The sequence below is a fragment of the Oncorhynchus clarkii genome, chromosome 22 (genome assembly GCF_045791955.1).
Source record: "Oncorhynchus clarkii lewisi isolate Uvic-CL-2024 chromosome 22, UVic_Ocla_1.0, whole genome shotgun sequence".
NCBI lineage: Eukaryota > Metazoa > Chordata > Actinopteri > Salmoniformes > Salmonidae > Oncorhynchus > Oncorhynchus clarkii.
Genome location: NC_092168.1, coordinates 3415207 through 3436982, shown reverse-complemented (window position 1 = coordinate 3436982; position 21776 = coordinate 3415207). Strand labels below are relative to the sequence as shown.

The 21776-nt window shown below is 42.1% G+C and overlaps 1 protein-coding gene across 1 annotated transcript in view; it reads left to right on the top strand.

Annotated features, from left to right (window-relative positions):
• Positions 1 to 21776, top strand: part of LOC139381024 (fibroblast growth factor 14) — a 93104-nt gene that overhangs the window by 2295 nt on the left and 69033 nt on the right. The window contains exon 2 of the mRNA XM_071124261.1: positions 18907 to 19017. Coding sequence (XP_070980362.1) covers positions 18907 to 19017 — 111 coding nt within the window. The remainder of the gene's footprint in view (positions 1 to 18906; positions 19018 to 21776) is intronic.

The following is a 21776-nucleotide window of genomic DNA, read 5'->3' as shown; positions in this document are numbered from 1 at the left end:
GAAAGCTACTCAGAAATGTATGATTTGTTCTAGTTGCTGAGTGATAAGAGTTGTAGTCAGACCACATGGCAAACACTTGGGCCACGTCCCAAATGGCACCCTGTTCCCTATGTTGTGCACTACTTATGGGCCCTGTCAATTTTTTTGCTCTAGAAAGGGAATAGGGTGCTATTTGGGATGCAACCTTGGTTGTCGCCCATCTTCATCATAGCTGTTCCGTTATTTGTGATTACTGGCCCAGTGGGAAGATATCTCATTAATTTCCCACTCGCATGAGAGTTGTTGGGGACAATTTTTAGCGAGTGATTTCAACCACCACCACAGCTTTCAGAGCTCACAGGGGGCTGCTAGGAAATGCTGCCCACTCTTGTGCTCTCTCTCTCACACACACATGCATATGCACGCACATGCACACAGACGCAGGCACGCAGACATGTACAGAAACAAACACACATACAGACTAAAGGAAGAGTAATGACTTGTTTGGTGTGCTTAATTCAATACTGGCCTCTCTGGAAGGACATTTCTAGCTAAATAAAGCTGAATGCTCCACCAATCATACGCGGCACTATAACGCGAGCGGACAATGCAGTTGTCCTTTTTTCAGGGCTTCCACAGCTGAGGATACACTGGAAATAGGGCTTCCAGGGGAGAGCTTTTTCCTAGATGATTAGTTTTTCTGAGACTGTGTGGGTTTTCCATTGAGGAGACCAGGTTTTTCTTTACTGTGGCGCAGTTGACACTGTTGGATGGAGCATAGTGCTGGGTGGTGTTCATTAGACACCAAATGGAAGAAATTGGACTAAAACAGAGAGGGACTGTCTGGACGTTTTGTTGCAAGCTCTAGTGAACACGAATATGTCCTGGATTCATGCATTGGCCACAACACACATACTGATTGTATAGCTGTAATCCTTTTTTGTAAAAGCGTTTGAATATTCACCCTTTTATAATATTTTTATGGCAATGTTTTCACAAACATTGTCCTTAATCTGAATTTCTGATGATTCTTAGGATTCTACTAAATTTTGTTTGGCAAAAAAACAACTGAACAACAGCTTCCATGTCTGCATCTGAAAGACAATGCATTTATTTCCTCTTAATGCATTTCTCAGTATCTTAGTAGTAGTAAGTCCCTCTTCCACATGTACATACTGAATGTCATGGTTCCCCCTGGACCAGATGTGGGCAACATGGGTGTATACACTATCAGTGAGGTGAAATGGGCAGAGCATTGCAGATAGTTCACTTCTATCTCCAACAAGTCTCCATCAACTTACCTGGTGAATCTCCATCAACTTAGGCCACCTAAAACAGTTTAAAAACGTAACCTTTTCACACGTAACAACAAACAGGTGTGATCATTCTACAGTGGTCCCTTTAGCGTACGCTAAAACCGGTGTCATTATAACGCTTATTTAGAACGTACAGTTTTGATTGACACAATAGTCAGCATTTGAGGTAGCCACACTGTTTTTCCACGCAAACATTTTGCACAAACACAGTCCTTACAACGTTATGTCCTGTATGTGACCAGTTTATTTTGGGATGCAATATTCAGACATGCACAGAAGTAGCGACAACATAACACAATCGTCCAAACCGTGAAATGTAGGCTACGTTAGTCCTAGCACTAACTGAGGAAAGATTGAAGTAACACAAGCGGTCATATTTAGAGAACTCTCGGCTGACAGAAACCATAATATGAATTTGCCAATAGCAATTACTATTTATAATTCATCACATCACGGGTGAGCTCAACATTGATCGAAATACAGCAGATCCTCTGTTTTGCCCACCACCCAGGACAATGGATCGGATCCCAGCCGGCGAACCAAAACAACAAAGGGGCAGACGAAGCGGTCTTCTGGTCAGGCTCCGGAGACGGGCACATCGCGCACCGCTCCCGACCATACTACTCGCCAATGTCCAGTTTCTTGACAACAAGGTTGATGAAATCCGAGCAAGGGTAGCATTCCAGAGGGACATCAGAGACTGTAACGTTCTTTGCTTCACGGAAACATGGCTCACTCGAGACACGCTATCGGAGTCGGTACAGCCAGCTGGTTTCTTCACGCATCGCACCAACAGAAACACGCATATTTCTGGTGGGAAGAGGGGCGGGGAGGTACTCCTTATGATTAACGAGACGTGGTGTGATCATAACAACATACAGGAACTCAAGTCCTTCTGTTCACCTGACTTAGAATTCCTCACAATCAAATGTTGAGCGCATTATCTACCAAGAGAATTCTCTTCGATTATAATCACAGCCGCATATATTCCCCCCCAAGCAGACACATCGATGGCCCTGAACAAACTTTATTTGACTCTATGTAAACTGGAAACAACATATCCTGAGGCTGCATTCATTGTAGCTGGTGATTTTAACAAGGCTAATCTGAAAACAAGACTCCCTAAATTCTATCAGCATATCGATTGTGCTACCAGGGCTGGTAAAACCCTGGATCATTGTTATTCTAACCTCTGCGACGCATATAAGGCCCCTCCCTCGCCCTCGTTTCGGAAAAGCTGACCACGACTCCATTTAGTTGCTTCCAGCCTATAGACAGAGACTAAAACAGGAATCTCCCGCGCTCATATCTGTTCAACGCTGGTCCGACCAATCTGATTCCACGCTTCAAGATTGCTTCGATCACGTGGACTGGGATATGTTCCGCATTGTGTCAAACAACAACATTGACGAATATGCTGATTCGGTGAGCTAGTTTATTAGCAAGTGCACCGTGGATTAATGGCACAAACCGTGGATTAATGGCAGCATTCGCGTGAAATTGAAAGCGCGAACCACTGCTTTTAATCAGGGCAAGGTGACCGGAAACATGACCGAATACAAACAGTGCAGCTATTCCCTCCGCAAGGCAATCAAACAAACTAAGCGTCAGTATAGAGACAAAGTAGAGTCACAATTCAATGGAAGGAGTGGCTTCGTAAGAAGCATTTCAAGGTCCTTGAGTGGCCTAGCCAGTCTCCAGATCTCAACCCCATCGAAAATCTTTGGAGGGAGTTGAAAGTCCGTGTTGCCCAGCAACAGGCCCAAAACATCACTGCTCTAGAGGAGATCTGCATGGAGGAATGGGCCAAAATACCAGCAACAGTGTGTGAAAACCTTGTGAAGACTTACAGAATACGTTTGACCTCTGTCATTGCCATCAAATGGTATATAACAAAGTATTGAGATAAACTTTTGTTATTGACCAAATACTTATTTTCCACCATGATTTGCAAATAAATTCATAAAAAATCCTACAATGTGATTTTCTGGATTTTTTTTCTAATTTTGTCTGTCATAGTTGAAGTGTACCTATGATGAAAATTACAGGCCTCTCTCATATTTTTAAGTGGGAGAACTTGCACAATTGGTGGCTGACTAAATACTTTTTTGCCCCACTGTATGTAGCCTCGTTTAAATGTTTCTTCTCACAGCATTAAGATGGATTGATAATATATTATAGAATGCATGTCACATTGACGATACCTGTGGGAATCTGTAACAAGTAGATCTTGGTTGAAATACTATTAAAAATCATTCAAATACTTTTAGCTTTCTCTTTAGCCTGCCTGGAGTGCCAGATGGGCAGGGTTTGCACTTTTGATACTCTATCGGTTCCATTGCTCCAGAAAAGCTCAATCAAGCCGAGCTAAAGTATTTGATGTGATTTGATCTGATTACAATTCCATAAATCATTGGACTCTATCTACAGTATACTATTAGAATGTGTCCTATGAAAGAGTTTTGCCCTAAGATTGAAGATCTTTGGCCAGGTGTAGACTAGAGGTCGACCGATTATGATTTTTCAACGCCGATACCGATACCGATTATTGGAGGACCAAAAAAAGCAGATTTTTATATATATTTGTAATAATGACACTTACAACAATATAGAATGAACACTTTAATTATTAACTTAATATAATACATAAATACAAATCTATTTAGTCTCAAATAAATAATGAAACGTTCAATTTTGTTTACATAATGCAAAAACAGATTGTTGGAGAAGAAAGTAAAAGTGCAATATGTGTCATGTAAAAAAGTAAGGTTTAAGTTCCTTGCTCAGAACATGAGAACATATGAAAGCTGGTGGTTCCTTTTAACATAAGTCTTCAATATTCCCAGTTAAGAAGTTTTAGGTTGTAGTTATTATAGGAATTATAGGACTACTTCTTTCTATACCATTTGTATTTCATATACCTTTGACTGTTGGATGTTCTTATTGGCACTTTAGTTTTGCCAGCCTAATCTCGGGAGTTGATAAGCTTGAAGTCATGAACAGTGCTGTGCATCCCAGCATTGCTAAGAGCTTCTGTTTGAATTAATGCTTACGAGCCTGCTGCCTATCACCGCTCAGTCAGACTGCTCTATCAAATATAAAATCATAGACTTAATTATAATATAATAAAAACACATAAATACGAGCCTTAGGTCATTCATATGGTCAAATCCGGAAACTATCATTTCAAAAACAAAACGTTTATTCTTTCAGTGAAATACGGAACCGTTCCGTATTTTATCGAACGGGTGGCATCCATAAGTCTAAATATTGCTGTTACAATGCAAAACCTTCAATGTTATGTCATAATTACGAAAATTCGGGGAAATTAATTACGGTTTGTTAGGAAGAAATGGTCTTCACACAGTTCGCAACGAGCCAGGTGGCCCAAACTGCTGCATATACCCTGACTCTGCTTGCAAAGAACACAAGAGAAGTGACACAATTTCCCTAGTTAATATTGCTTGCTAACATGCATTTATTTTAACTAAATATGTAGGTTTAAAAATATATACTTGTGTATTGATTAAGAAAGGCATTGATTTTGATGGTTAGGTACATTGGTGCACCATCAGTGCTTTTTTTCACGAATGCGCTTGTTAAATCATCACCCGTTTGGCGAAGTAGGCTGTGATTCGATGATAAATTAACAGGCACCGCATTGATTATTTGCAATGCAGGACAAGCTAGTTAAACTAGTAATATCATCAACCGTGTGTAGTTAACTAGTGATTATGTTAAGATTGATAGTTTTTTATGAGATAAGTTTAATGCTAGCTAGCAACTTACCTTGGCTCCTTGCTGCACTCGCGTAACAGTTGGTCAGCCTGCCACGCAGTCTCTTCGTGGAGACTCATGCAATGTAATCGGTCATAATCGGCGTCCAAAAATGCCGATTACCGATTGTTATGAAAACATGAAATCGGCTCTAACTAATCGGTCATGCCGATTAATTCGGTCGACCTCTAGTGTAGACATTCAAAAGACACTTCTATGGGATACAATCATGATTGGATCTGGCTGATGATGTGATTTCAAAAAGTATCTGATTACAATTCCATTAAACATTGGACTCTATCCACAGTCTACTATTGGAATGTGTCCTGTGAGAGAGTTTTGCCCTAAATGAATGAGATTGAAGGTCTTTGACCAGGTGTAGATGTTCAAAAGGCACTTCTTTGTGATCCAATCATGATTGGATCTGGCTGAGTTCCCTTAGAGGTGGACTAAAAATATTTTTGTCTGTGTTGTCGCCAAATGTACGAATACATTGGTTGTTTATTGCCACAAAATGTGATGACCTATTTCAATGCCATGCCAGTGATTCCTGGATGATACATTATATTTCCATCACATCAAGAGTGACTTAGAAGGGTTAAGTGCCTTGCTTAAGGGCACATCAACATATTCTTCACCTAGTCAGCTCAGGATTCAAACCAGCAACCTTTCAGTTACTGGCCCCACGCCCTTAACTGCTATGCCACCGTAGATGATTGGATTAGTTCTATGGTTCAAAGGGTTTTCATCCAAACCCATTTTCTACTAAATACTGTATATACACTGAGTATACAAAACATTAAGGAACCCTGCTCTTTCCATGACATAGACTGATCAGGGGAATCCAGGTGAAAGCTATGACCCCTGATTGAAGTCAGTTGTTAAATCCAAAGTCTTGAGAGAATTGAGACATGGATTGTGTATGTGTGCCATTCAGAGGGTGAATGGGCAAAACAAAAGAGGACCACTGGGTTGACATTCACTCTCTATGCTAGCTATCATTGTATTTTTGGCAGGTTTTTTCCCAGGAAAATGCGTCATCAACATGATTACCTTTTCCAATGGAACATATTTATTCCTGAAGGGTTTCACACACAAATGTCATATAAAACCACAGTGGAGGCACTAGTTATTTTGATTGTATGGGAAATGTCTGAATGCAAAACAGTCACAGAACACCCTGTACTGTAATGTAAAGCCCCTACAGGGCTGCGCACTCATCTTTGTATTGAAACAACGGATACATGCTCTTTCCCTTGATGAATGACAAACAGTCTACCGTTTATATCACTTGAATTGATGATGGATTTTAAAAAGAAATTCAGACGGAGTTGAGATCGTTCCATAGTGTTAAGTAATGTCCGTATCAGAATATGAATGTCGACATAAGCCCTCAGATAAACAGTAAAACTGTAAGCAGCTTTTTTATTGGCCTGCAGGTCCCAGATCTGTTGATATCATCTCAACTACTTGTCATGCTAAACATGATAACACAAACAGATCTGTGACCAGGCCAGCTTTTCATTTGCTTCCTGCTATCTTCCATGACCACATGGAGGAGAAAGAGACGGAGAGGGCTTTTCCGATGCGGGCAAGGAAAAGCCCCTCAAATATTTCAGAAACATCCAAAGTGTGCCAATCAGGGTTGGGCTGGCTGTGAGGTGTGCAACTGCTGTGTGTGTGTGTGCATGCAGCTGAGCATGTGTCTCCACTGTCTTGACAGTTACCTTTCCTGACAGAGAGAGAGAGAGAGAGAGAGAGAGAGAGAGAGAGAGAGAGAAAAGAAGAAGAGAAAGGAGAGAAAGAAAATACCCCAACATCAAGTACACAGTGATTGTTCCATTTATCCCAGGAGAAACCCTATTGTAAAAAATAACCGAAACAAAAAAACGCAATTTCAGCTCAAGAGAAAAAGGGTTGTAATCTTTTAGATGTGTGTGAAGGTTTTGAGAGAGCGGGCAAGGGAGGGATACCCCTATTGCATAAACCAACATTTCTACTCAGCAAAAGGGAGGATTTGATGTGTGATTGTTGTGTATGCAGAAAGAGGGATGCCCCTACAGCTGCAAAACCACTGCAGCTATATCAACTGTTAGGTGTGAAGGGTACCCTGCCTGGCTCTTCATTTGCAGTGAGAAAGAGGAATACACCTTCAACTGCACAGGATGCTGTTTTGAAAAAGCACCCAGTGATTCTCTCAGCACAGTATATCCAACCCCCTCTCTATTCAGCAACTGAAAGCCTTACGTATCGTATGTCTTAGAATACGCCTTATTCTCAATAGTGGTGCCCTAGTAACACCCACAGCTTTGCTTGTTCTGTACATGTAGCATACCATCTTGCATCCCACTGTTGGCTTGCCACTGAAGCTAAGTACGGTTCTTCCTGGATGGGAGACCAGATGCTGCCAGAAGTGGTGTTGGATGGCCAATAGGAGGCACTCTTTCCTCTAATCTAAAAAAAGATCCCATTGCTGTCTTTCAGATGGGACATTAAACAGGTGTCCTTACTTGCTGTGGTCACCAAAGATCCCATGGCACTTATTGTAAGAGTAGGGGTGTTAACCCTTGTCTCTTGGCTAAATCCCATCATCCCCAGTTTCCAATTGGCTCATTCCTCTCTGCTGTAACTATTCCTTGGGTTGTTGCTGTAAATGAGAATGTGTTCTCAGTCAACTTACCTGGTAAAATAAGGTTTAAAAAAACATGCGAGAGAGGGCCAGTAGCCTTATATATGGGTTGAAAATGACACATCTGGGCACTGTTAAGTGTCTAAATTGGAATGCAGTACCTTAACATGTTAAAAATGCCAGGCCCTGTGTTTCACAGCACTGTATGGGTTTTGACTGACAGCCGTTCTGAATTTGAGCACCACACGCAACAAGAAGTTGCCCCCATCCCTCATGCTAATTGAGCAACTTTATCAAAATATTGGTTGTCTGAGCGAGGGAAATGCTGTAAATTAAGAGGACTCAATGTATTTTGAAAGATGAGATGTTGAGGAGTATAATAAATACCGCTTCGATGTCATAAAAGCAAGCCAAACACCAGTCCAAATGTGCACTTCACATTTCCAAATCATAAAACACATGTAATATACAGTGTCAACAATCATGAAGACTATGGTTGTTGTACAGTTACCAGATGACATGGTGTCATACCCTGGGTTGTTCTGAACAGAATGAGCCTGTGTTTGTCTATTGTGAATTAAATTCACTGTGAAACACGCACCTGGGTGCACGCATAACTCCTTTCTATGCACACTAAATTACAGTCTGTTGCCCTGTGAAAAGCCCAGAACTGTAAGATCGTAATTTATAACTTAGCAAGTCATGTTGGAAATAGAACAAGCTTTCAAATGATGCCCATCTTACCCAGATTACGATTTATAATGGACCGGTTTTGAATTGCGTAAACAAAAACAGTAGTGTTGTGATAACGGGGATGCTGGGTTGTGTTCCAAACAAACAACTACAAGTGTCTTGTTCTAGTTCCTCTACAGCACAGCTAGGGGAGCTCAAAACAAGCACCTTATAGTTGGAGACTCTTCTTTGAGTCACTTTGGAGAGGTGGGTAGCCACTTGGAGACACAAATTAGTCCTCTCACTCAAACACTGTAGCACCCACCCCACCCTTTCCAGGAATATTCTTATCACGTTACTGAAAGTATCCAGAGTATTTTATCGTTATCAACAAATGCGGCAAAAAGTACAGTAAATGTAAAATGCACATAAAATCAAGTGTAATGTTTTGGATTCAGTTTTGTGTCAGCTGGACTGTTGTTTCCTCAACTTTGGTTTAATCATTTCTGAACAGTTCCCTTTCAATTGCTACCATGCTTATGTGTGTGCTTTTCATATTTCTTCTGTAAGAAACATTTCAATGCAGTCCTATCCACATAGGCCAATTCCCACAAGTATAAAGGGTTAACCTAACATTTCACGGCCACACATGTAGCAGCGTATGCGAATGTCTGCCATCAATTGGCTATCGTGAATAATGTATTGAATATTCAGTCTGAGGACCTACGAAGGCTTGCATAATAGATAGGAGTAGATTTCTTCAGCTCCACTCATACAGAAGGACTGAAGTGCTCCAATTCTGCCATGATGAGAAAGAATGCCTGTGACTTCTATCTCATATTTAGTAAGGCATTTAAAGGGATCACAAATTACAGAAATACAAGTGGCCAGGTAAACAAAAACAAAGCCTGGATTGCTGTCTTACCTTGTTCATAGACTCCTGACAGGGTAAGGGAACCAATATGTAATTTTGTAATTTGGGTGAACCATCCATTTAAGCCTATCTTGCATTGTTCTCAGGGTAGCTGATGGATTTGCATTTCAGCTATGGTTTTGCTGGTTTTCTCTGTTTTTTTTTATCAAACTGGTGTCACTTTGGAAATAGTGGGGAAATGAGTCCCTGGGCTACAGGATACAGTGCCTTTGGAAAGTATTCAGACCAGTTGTCTTTCTCTACATTTTGTTACGTTACAGCCTTATTCTAAAATTGATTAATAAAAAACATTCCCCTCATCAATCTACACACAATACCCCATAATGACTAAGCAAAAACAGGTTTTTAGAAATGTTTTCAAATTTACTAAAAACATTAAACTGTAATATCACATTTACATTAGTATTCAGACCCTTTACTCAGTACTTTGTTAAAGCACCTTTGGCAGCGATTACAGCCTCAAGTCTTCTTGGATATGACGCTACAAGCTTGGCACACCTGTATTTGGGGAGTTTCTCCCATTATTCTCTGCAGATCCTCTCAAGCTCTTTCAGGTTGGATGGGGAGCGTTGCTGCACAGCTATTTTCAGGTCTCTCCAGAGATGGTCATTCGGGTTCAAGTCCGGACTCTGTCTGGTTCACTCAAGGACATTCAGAGACTTGTCCCAAACTCCTGTGTTGTCTTGGCTGTGTGCTTAGGGTTGTTGTCCTGTTGGAAGGTGAACCTTTGCCCTAGTCTGAGTTCCTGAGTACTCTGGAACAGGTTTTCATCAAGGATCTCTCTGTACTTTGCTCCATTCATCTTTCCCTTGATCCTGACTAATCTCCCAGTACCTGCCGCTGAAAAACATCCCCATAGCATGATGCTGCCAACACCATGCTTCACCGTAGGGATGGTGCCAGGTTTCCTCCAGACGTGGCGCTTGGCAGTCAGGCCAAAGAGTTCAATCTTGGTTTCATCAGACCAGAGAATCTTGTTTCTCATGGTCTGAGAGTCATTAGGTGTCTTTTGGCAAACTCCAAGTGTGCTGTCATGTGCCTTTTACTGAGGAGTGGTTTCCGTTTGGCCATTGTACCATAAAGGCCTGATTGGTGGAGTGCTGCAGAGATGGTTGTCCTTCTGGAAGGTTCTCCCACCTCCACAGGGAAATTCTGGAGCTCACCTCCCTGACCAAGGCCCTTTGCCCCCGATTGCTCAGTTTAACTGAGTGGCCAACGAGTCTTGGTGGTTCCAAACTTCTTTAATTTAAGAATGATGGAGGCCACTGTGTTCTTGGGGACCTTCAATACTGCAGAAATATTTTGGTACCATTCCCCAGATTTGTGCCTTGACATAATCCTGTCTTGGAGCTCTATGGACAATTTCTTAGACCTCATGGCTTGGTTTTTGTTCTGACATGCACTGTCAACTGTGGGACCTTATGAAGACAGGTGTGTGCCTTTCCAAATCATGTCCAATCAACAGTTGGACTCCAATCAAATTGAAGAAACATCTCAAGGATGATTAATGGAAACAGGATGCACCTGAGCTCAATTTTGAGTGTCATAGTAAAGGATCGGAATAGTTATGTAAATAAGGTATTACAGGTTTGTATTTTTAATAGATTAGTAAAAAATATATTTCTGTTGTATTTTATACATTTTATACATTTGCAAATATTTATAAAAAACGGTTTTCACTTTATCATTAGGAAAACATATATTTTATCAATTTTAGAATGAAGCTGTAAAGTAGCAAAATGTGGAAAAAGTCAAGGGGTCTTAGTACTTTCTGAAGGCACTGTATATCCTTGCTCCTTACACATAAACGCAAACGCAGACAAAATCAAGGACATTAAATGTAAAACTGTAACATTTTAGTAATTTGTGACCGATCACCTTGATTCAGTCTTATGTAGCAAAATTAGAAATTGTGTTTTTACATTGGATTGGATAAATGCAGAGACACAGAGCTACAAAATGGTATATCATACACTGCATTTGTGTAATTCTGCTTCGAAAGTTGATCAACTTGTAAACCTCACTTTTGAGAAAATTGCCTTTGAATGTTTTGTCTACACCCATTCAGCATGGTTCACATCCTCTTAAGCTTTAGCCCCACCCATCTCTTTAAGGGTTGATCCACGCGTTCTGTCCTAACAACAGCAGTCAAGCACCCAAGCTAACTGGCTAACTTGCTAGCTACGTCCAAACACAAATGAGTTAACAGCTCACTCTGACCATTTTACCCGCCCAAGCATAGCTGGTTAGGCTGTTTTTATGTTATCCTCAGCATTGGTGACTGCAACTGTGCTGTCAGATTGTCCTTTCATAAATTCAGCGCACATTAAACGCTCTGGCCGATGAGAAGGGTTGATCTGAGCATTCTGACCTCACAACGGCAGTCAAGCACCCAAACTAACTGGCTAACATTGGCTAGCTTGCTAGCTATTTCCAGACACAAATGAGAGAACACCCCACTCTGACCAGTTTACTCGCCCTAGCAGAGCTGGTTAGGTAGTTTTCATGTTAACCAGAGAGTTGGTGACTGTAACTGTGCTGCTGGCAACAATTTAATTACGCTTTTTTTGCCGATGTTTACTGACACCGGCCTTATTCAATGGGGTTGAGTGTTCATAAATTCATCATTTATTCTGTGCTCTGGCACACCCAGACGAGAGTGCACTAAAATCGGAGTAGATTGCCAGACTAAATTTAGGAACCCAAAATGGTTACTTGCATAGTGGAGTCTTTTGTTAAGACATGTAGCTAGCTAAACAATGGACCATAATCCCAACTCGTGACATTACTACCCTGCATGAATCTGCAGGTAGCTAACCAACCAGGTGCAATGTTAGCTAGCTAACATTAGGCTATAACTAGCTAAGCAAATGGCTCTGAGATACGAATAATACGATCATACACGTAACGTTAACTAGCAAGCCAGCCAGCTAATGTTAGCTAGCTAGCTAACAGTGCACTTTAGCTTGAATTGAAAATGAATTAGAAATGTGTAATATCTGAAAATACACCTAGCTAGACTATCTTATATCTTATACATCATTGTTGGACGCTTCTCCCTGTCACAGATGCCATGGTTGCCCTTAGTTTGAAGATGTAATCCGGAGACAGGTGTTTTCTCCATCTCCTTATCTATCATACTCTGATTCCACTGATTTCAAAACTCGGTCCCCCAGAAAGTGAAGAGCAGTTCTACTAAGCAATATATTTTTTCAAAAGCCACGTTAGACAGGATTACCTACACATATTAACCAGCTCAAATAGACAGAAGCGTGCTATATGGCAGACCAATCCGAACTCATCTCTCTGCATGTCCAGCCCACTCATTATCTCAGCCAATCATGGCTAGCGGGAAGCTTGCCATCTTTTTCTGTGGCTAAACCAACTAGGCTCGTAATTTAACAATTGTATTCATATTTACAGATGGCATTCAAGTTTGATATTAAGGCACAGGAAAGTTCACATATTCCAGAAGGCATTTCTGGCAAAAAAAGATTACGTTCAAAGGGCTCTCCTGTGAAGTAGTGACCCGCGACATACGCCTAGTTTCCTGAAACGGGTCACATTTAGCAGACACTCTTATCCAGAGTGACTTACAGTTAATTGCCTTCCTCAAGGCGACCATTTGGGTTCTGGCCCAATGCTCTTAACCACTAGTCTACCTGCTGCCCCAGGACGCACACACACACACACACAGGCTCACACAGTTGTGCACACGCCTCTGCACACTGTGTGCTAGCGCAGCAAGCTCTCAGCTCTGTCTCCATTTTAATTATTACAAATCGGCCTCTGCTGAACTGTCTTAGGAATCAATCTCACTCTCTGAGATTGTTTTAAACGCTGCTGATCAAAGTCTTTAATTGATTGGAGGAGGCCATCTTAGTGTGTCTGCCTGCTTGTTCTTACTCAAGGGGATTGTGCTCTCATTAAAAATCCATGTGAAAGTGTGTGTGTGTGTGTGTGTGTGTGTGTGTGTGTGTGTGTGTGTGGTCCATGGGGATGTGTGAAACTTACTCGTCAGCCTGAAGTGTCCCCACATCAGCCTGAAGTGTCCCCAGCAAATAGCTACCTTTTTGCGTGGCGGCGCTGACTGTTAAGACGCTTCATGAGGTCACATGTGCTAGCAAAGCAGAGGTCCAAAGTCCACGCCAGGTATGGGCCAAATTGGAAGGAAGTGGTACTAACTAAGCAAGCATCACTATGTCCTTTACTTGTGCTGTCCTATGAAGTCTTCATAAATGTAGATATCAATTCATGACATCTGAAAATCCTGTGGTCTCTATGCTGCCTCAGCGTCAGTATCCCATACTCTTCAGTCAGAAAGAGAGGGCGATGTCAGGAGTTTTTGTCAATTGCTTTGGTGCTATTTTCACAAGTAGGTGGTGAATTTTCAAAACTCCAAACTGGTAAAACTTGTAACGCCCAAGTATTATATTCAAAACCTTTTATTGTGCATTCATTTTGTTTGGAGACATTTTTCACCACAAAACCATTGATCCAAAAACGGTGAAATATCTTGAGAACATTATTTGAATCGCCAAGCCGCAACATGATATCTGTTTTTACAACCAGTTAATCCAATAACATTGCCCTTTGAATGTAACATGCTACAGTACTGTAAATTACAGTACATGACACTGTTTTCACATTAGGCAAAACACTTGCACTACCCATCAAAATGTAACATCAAATTTCTGTAATTTCTATCCCATGTGTGATCAATCAATCAATCAATCAAATGTATTTATGAAGCCCTTTTTACATCAGCTGATGCTGCAAAGTGCTTATGCAGAGACCCAGCACCCCAAAAAACAAAGTGCAAGCAATGCAGATGTAGAAGCACAGTGGCGAGGAAAAACTCCCTGTAAAGGCAGGAACCAAGGAAGAAACCTAGAGAGGAACCAGGCTCTGAGGGGTGACCAGTCCTCTACTGGCTGTACTGGGTAGAGAGGAACCAGGCTCTGAGGGGTGACCAGTCCTCTACTGGCTGTACTGGGTAGAGAGGAACCAGGCTCTGAGGGGTGACCAGTCCTCTACTGGCTGTACTGGGTAGAGAGGAACCAGGCTCTGAGGGGTGACCAGTCCTCTACTGGCTGTACTGGGTAGAGAGGAACCAGGCTCTGAGGGGTGACCAGTGGCTGTACTGGGTAGAGGTCTGAGGGGTGACCAGTCCTCTACTGACTGTACTGGGTACCAGGCTCTGAGGGGTGACCAGTCCTCTACTGGCTGTACAGGGTAGAGAGGAACCAGGCTCTGAGGGTTGACCAGTTCTCTACTGACTGTACTGGGTAGAGAGGAACCAGGCTCTGAGGGGTGACCAGTCCTCTACTGGCTGTACAGGGTAGAGAGGAACCAGGCTCTGAGGGTTGACCAGTTCTCTACTGACTGTACTGGGTAGAGAGGAACCAGGCTCTGAGGGGTGACCAGTCCTCTACTGACTGTACTGGGTAGAGAGGAATCAGGCTCTGAGGGGTGACCAGTCCTCTACTGGCTGTACAGGGTAGAGAGGAACCAGGCTCTGAGGGGTGACCAGTCCTCTACTGGCTGTACAGGGTAGAGAGGAATCAGGCTCTGAGGGGTGACCAGTCCTCTACTGGCTGTACAGGGTAGAGAGGAACCAGGCTCTGAGGGGTGACCAGTCCTCTACTGGCTGTACAGGGTAGAGAGGAACCAGGCTCTGAGGGGTGACCAGTCCTCTACTGACTGTACTGGGTAGAGAGGAACCAGGCTCTGAGGGGTGACCAGTCCTCTACTGACTGTACTGGGTAGAGAGGAACCAGGCTCTGAGGGGTGACCAGTCCTCTACTGGCTGTACTGGGTAGAGAGGAACCAGGCTCTGAGGGGTGACCAGTCCTCTACTGGCTGTACAGGGTAGAGAGGAACCAGGCTCTGAGGGGTGACCAGTCCTCTACTGACTGTACTGGGTAGAGAGGAATCAGGCTCTGAGGGGTGACCAGTCCTCTACTGACTGTACTGGGTAGAGAGGTTAAGAGAACACGACCGTTAAGGCCAGATTGTTTATCAAGATGTTCAAACGTTCATGGATGACATGTTGTTTTTTCTTCAACTTTATTTAACCAGGTAGGCCAGTTAAGAACAACTGACCTGGCCAATATAAAGCAAAGCAGTGCGACAAAAACAACAACACAGAGTTACACATGGGATTAACAAACGTACAGTCAATAACACAATAGAAAAATCTATGTACAGTGTGTGCAGATGTAGTAAGGCTAGGGAGGTAAGGCAATAAATAGGCCATAGTGGCGAAATAATTACAATCTAGCATTAAAACTAAGTGATAGATACGCAGATGATGATGTGCAAGTCGGGGATACTGGGGTGCAAAAGAGCAAAAATGACAATATGGGGATGAGGTAGTTGGGGGGGCTATTTACAGATGGACTGTGTACAGGTACAGTGATCGGTAAGCTGCTCTGACTGCTGATGCTTAAAGTTAGTGAGGGAGATATGTCTCCAGCTTCAGTGATTTTTGCGATTTGTTCCAGTCATTGGCAGCAAAGAACTGGAAGGAAAGGAGGCCAAAGGAGGTGTTGGCTTTGGGGATGACCAGTGAAATATACCTGCTGAAAAGTTGCATATCGCGGGGGCTATTCAATGCTAATGCATTATGCCACAGAATGTTTTGTGATGGTCAAGGGCAATCAAGTCTGGATTGAACCAAGGGCTATATCTGTTCTTATATCCAAATTTTTTGAATGGGACATGCTTATTGAAGATGGTGAGGAAGGCACTTTTAAAGAACAACCAGGCATCCTCTGCTGACAGGATGAGGTCAATATCCTTCCAGGAGACCCGGGCCAGGTCGATTAGAAAGGCCTGCTCGCTGAAGTGTTTTAGGGAGCGTTTGACAGTAATGAGGGGTGGTCGCATGACTGCGGTCCCATTACGGACGCAGGCAATGTGGCAGTGATCGCTGAGATCCTGGTTGAAGACAGCAGAGGTATATTTAGAGGGCAAGTTGGTCAGGATGATATCTATGAGAGTGTCCATGGTTACGGATTTAGGGTTGTACCTGGTAGGTTCCTTGATAATTTGTGTGAGATTGAGGGCATCTAGCTTAGATTTTAGGACGGTCGTGGTGTTAAGTCTGTCCCAATTTAGGTCACCTAACAGTATGAACTCTGAAGATGGATGGGGGGCAATCACTTCACATATGGTGTCCAGGGCACAGCTGGGGGCTGAGGGGGGTCTATAACATGCGGCAACAATGAGAGACTTGTTTCTGGAAAGGTGGATTTTTAGAAGTTGAAGCTCGAACTGTTTGGGCACAGACCTGGATAGTATGACAGAACTCTGCAGGCTATCTCTGCAGTAGATTAAAACACCACCCCCTTTGGCAGTTCTATCTTGATGGAAAATATTGAAGTTGGGGATGGAAATTTCTTAATTTTTGGTGGCCTTCCTAAGCCAGGATTCAGACAGGAGGACGTAAAGGCTGGTGGAGTGTGCTAAAGCAGTGAATAAAACACATTTAGGGATGAGGCTTCTGATGTTAACATGGATGAAACCAAGGCTTTTACGGTTACAGAAGTCAACAAATGATAGTGCCTGAGGAATGGGTGTGGTACTGCGGGCTACAGGGCCTGGGTTAACCTCTACATCACCAGAGGAACAGAGGAGGAGTAGGATAAAGGTACGGCTAAAGGCTAAAATAACTGGTTGTGTAGTGCGTTGGGAACAGAGAATAAAACCACATCGGACGATTACGTCGGCAGACCAATCGTGACGGATCGGCTGGGCTCCGTGTCGGCAATAAAGGGTCCAGGCCAATTGGCAAAAGAGATATTGTATTCCACGGATTAGCGGGTATACCTCTTCGGCTAGCCGGGAGATGGGCCTAGCTTGAGGATAGCTCAATGCTAACTGGTGCTTGCTTCGGGAAAGAGGCATTAGCCAGCGGTATCCACTCGGTTGCAGCTAGCTAGCTGAGATGATCCGGTGTAATGGCACAGAGTAGCAGGAATCCGGTGATGTGGTGGAGAAAAGCAGTCCGATATGCTCTGGGTTGATATCGCGCTGTGCAGACTGGCAGGTATTGACCAAGCTAAAGCTGGCTGGTGTCCAAGCTAAAGGTGAAGACCGCTAGCCGTGGCTAACAGTGACTACTATCTAGTTAGCTGGTTAGCCTCTGATGGAGGTTCCTGTTATAATGTATAAAAATAGCAGATCCGTACCACATTGGGTGAGGTGGCTTGCAGTAAAGTATATTTAAATCGTAGGTGGAAAGTGAGATTAAAATATATATGAAAAAAATGATGGTAATCATACACCTTCCACCTGTATTGTAATCATGTATTGTATTTTACACTATTGTAGTGGTTGTGTGTGGCACTAGCAATACCAGAGTTGTGGGTTCGATTCCCACTGGGGTCACATACAAAAATGTGTGGACTCGAAGTTGTCACTTTGGATAAAAGCACCTAATATGCATTGGCAATTCTACCTTTTTTACACACACACACACACACACACACACACACACACACAAGGCTCATGTGATTATTCATCTCCTCAGGGCTTAGTGAGAATCAAATCTGGCCTGATAGCTGTCTCTATGATAAGGCTAATGTGGAAGGCATTAGGCCCTTGGGTAGACCACACACACACACCCACACACACAGGAGGCAAACATCCACACATACAGGTGAAACACACATACAGGCAGCACACACACACACACACACACACATGCTAAGGTGTTGTACATAGATGAGTGCATTATGTTAATTTCTGTGGAAAATGTGCATGTATAAAGAGTTCACGGCAAGACCTCCCAATGTGGTGGGTGGAAGCAGCTCTTAAAAGCGTACTACCTGTTCCAATACCAACATCTCACTCAAACATCCACGTTTAACTACAGGAGCTAAGACAATTGTTTCAGTTAAATTATTCTGATTTGAAAATGACTTGAACATCCGCTTGAACTCTTATCTGTGATTATGAATGATAAAATAGACTTTAAACCAGAGTACTCCCGCTGCTCTATACAGTATAGTCCATATTATCCCAGAATTCACATGACAACCCTTTGAGGAATTTACAGTGCAACATGAGCCATGATTTCCCCTCACAGAGAAGATAACTGAAGAGGGTGCTGTTGAGTTTGCTATCATATTAATTTAATCACATTTGATTGGGCCGATTTCTGCGTAAGGCATGGCTTATATGCAGTACATTTTAGCTACATGATTTGCCCCCTGAAAATTCACAATGGTCATTAAACAATCATAAAGAGTTAGGTACTTTGTTTTATGGAATGGTTTTCAAACCAGACACAAACAGTGGATTATGAAACAATATATTCAAACAATTTCCACATAAGAATGGTTTGGTTGTTCTTTACTCTGTGATCCTCTTCTCTACATTTACAGTATATGACAGTTCATATAGAGATTTGAATATTTGCTCTATGTATATATGAAGTGTTTCTTTGGTGCAGCATTTGTGTGGTAGAGTCCTCTTCTCTCTCCTTCAGTTGAAAGTATAAATTATCTTGAGCTGGTCTAACTACTTGTATACTGTTGCTAACCTCTCTCTCTCTTTTTCTCCCTGCTTCCCTCTCTCTCTGTGTGTTTCAGATCCCCAGCTCAAGGGTATAGTGACCAGGTTATATTGCAGGCAGGGATACTACTTGCAAATGAACCCAGATGGTTCTCTCGATGGGACCAAGGATGACAGCAGTAACTCCTGTGAGTATACAGTCTCTTCATCTATCCTGCTATAGCAGTGGATCCCAACCAGGGGTACTAGGACCCCTGGAGGTACTTGGCCTATCCACAGGGGGTACTTGAGAAGACTCATGAGACCACAGACCTACTGGTAAAATGCACATGAGGGCGTACATCAGGGGTACTCCGGGCGGAGCAAAAATCAGTTGGTGGTACAGCAACCGAAAAAGGTTGGGAACCACTGCTACAGGGTCAACAAGTTGTCAAATTGCATACATTCGTGTGAAACTGTTTAGTATGCATGGCCAATACTCCATTCTAAGTAGTATGCAAGTCTAGATATTATGCAAGTCTAGATACCACATCTACTGTGGTGTCTCATAATCGGCAAATGAAGATTTTTTTTTATATATATGATGTATGATTTAAGATAAATAATGGTCAATTGTTTACACATGGTTGAGGTTGATAAATCTATAATTTTATCTGTCCATGATGACAATCTATAACATCAAAATGCTGAGCTTGTCAACACATTGATTTAGTCTCCCAACCTCACCTGTATTATATAGAAAGCAGATGGGTTCTTCTCTCTGAGATGGAAAGTGGTCCAAGAAACAGTGGGCTAGCTCGAGAGAAGAGAGTATTCTTAGCTCTTCGCTGGCACAGCTTCCTTAGTGCTCCAGGCTAGCTGGTTAATTTGATTTCAGTATGTGGCGCTAACTCTAGCTTGACACTGCTTTGTCTCTGTGTCTGTCACTAGGAGCAGAGATGACACGTGTCACTTCCATAGACCAATAGAACCTTGTTTATGGATATACAAGGGGCACCTACACATACACACATGCACACATGATAGAGTTCATAAATAATATGGTATGAAATATAATTAAATTACATGAATATGTTATGTTACTAAAGCAATGATTGTAAGATCAATAGTCAGTTGGACCAAAGAATCCATCCATATTTTATGTAATTAATTAAGAAACAGTATAAACTATTCATGGGTTTCACAGTCATGCCATTGTTATGAACGTTCACTGAGGACTGAGGGCCAACTTTTCTAAACAGGTGTTAATGACGATGTTGTCTAAATTACACTACTTTGTCTTAGAAATATGATGACATTGCTAAAATAGGCAAATCATTTGTGGAGAAACAACTTTGTCATCATTAACATGTCATCAGATTTACTTTAGATAGATGGCAATGTTGTCATTGACTAGCAAAGTTAGTCAAAAATACCTAGCAATGCTAATGTCAGTTAGCTAAAATGCCATTGCTCTCCCTTCACAACGTAGCTAGCTACGTTACGACATCTAGTCAATATGATGACATCACAATGATGACAAAAGGTTTTCCTACTAATTATTTGCCTCCTTTAGAAATGTCATTGATTTTCCAAGTCACCAAAATTCACTTCATCAGCACCAATTGATAATTCATTGAGTAAAACGTTCAGTTCGACCTCTTTCAAAATGTAGTGACAGGAACAACATTTGCACAACACAGTATCAGCCAAAATCCCTATTCCATATTTGCTCAATGCCTCTAAAAACCCAGTGTCCATACATACATTGCCTTCGGAAAGTATTCAGACACCTTGACTTTTTTCACATTTTGTTACGTTACAGCTTTACTCTAAATTGATTATATATTTTTTAAATCCTCAGCAATCTACACACAATACCCCATAATGACGAAGTGAAAACAGGTTTTTAGAAGTGTTTGCAAATGTATAAAAAACAACAGAAATACCTTATTTACTTAAGCATTCAGACCCTTTGCTATGAGACTCAATTGAGTTCAGGGGCACCCTATTTCCATTGATCATCCTTAAGATGTTTCAACAATTTTATTGGAGTCTACCTGTGGTAAATTCAATTGATTGGACATGATTTGGAAAGGCACACACCTGTCTATATAAGGTCCCACAGTTGACTGTGCATGTCAGAGCAAAAACCAAACCATTAGGTTGAAGGAATTGTCATTAGAGCTCAGAGACAGGATTGTGTCGAGGCACAGATCTGAGGAAGGGTACCAAAACATTTCTGCAGCATTGAAGGTCGCCAAGAACACAGTGGCCTCCATCATTCTTAAATGGAAGAAGTTTGGAACCACCAAGACTCTTCCTAGTACTGAGTAAAGGGTCTGAATACTTATGTAAATGTGATATTTCAGTTTTTTAAATTTCTAAAAACCTGTTAAGGTATTGTGTGTAGATTGATGAGGGGAATAAAACCATTGAATATTTTTCAGAATTAGCCTGTAACATAACAAAATGTGCAAAAAGTCTAGGGGTCTGAATAATTTCAGAAGGCACTGTACGTCTCACATCCCTCACTCTGCTCTACCTACTGTACATCCACACCAATACCAATTACCTCAAATGGTCAGGAGAGCTTATTACTGTGCATCTAAATCAGCCATACACACACTGGCTTGTATTCCAAATGGCACCCTATTCCCTATACATTGGTACAACCTATAGGGCTCTACACAAAACTAGTGTATAATGTGGGGAGTAGGGTGCCATTTGGGATGCGATTGCTTAGTGTCGCCGCCAAGACTAGCCCTGTTATTTCTCAATCAGTACAAACAAAATGGCCATTACCTAACAGGGCCAAAGTGTGTTCTACGGCCAAAAAGGACCTATTAAATCAGCCACGCTCCTATGGTGGCTCCAGTTTTTCCAGTGCTACTTCCCAGGTCCATCAATGTTGCAAAATTATACTTTAGTTTCATTGTTTGCTAGCTGGTTAGCTAGCTCTTAGTGC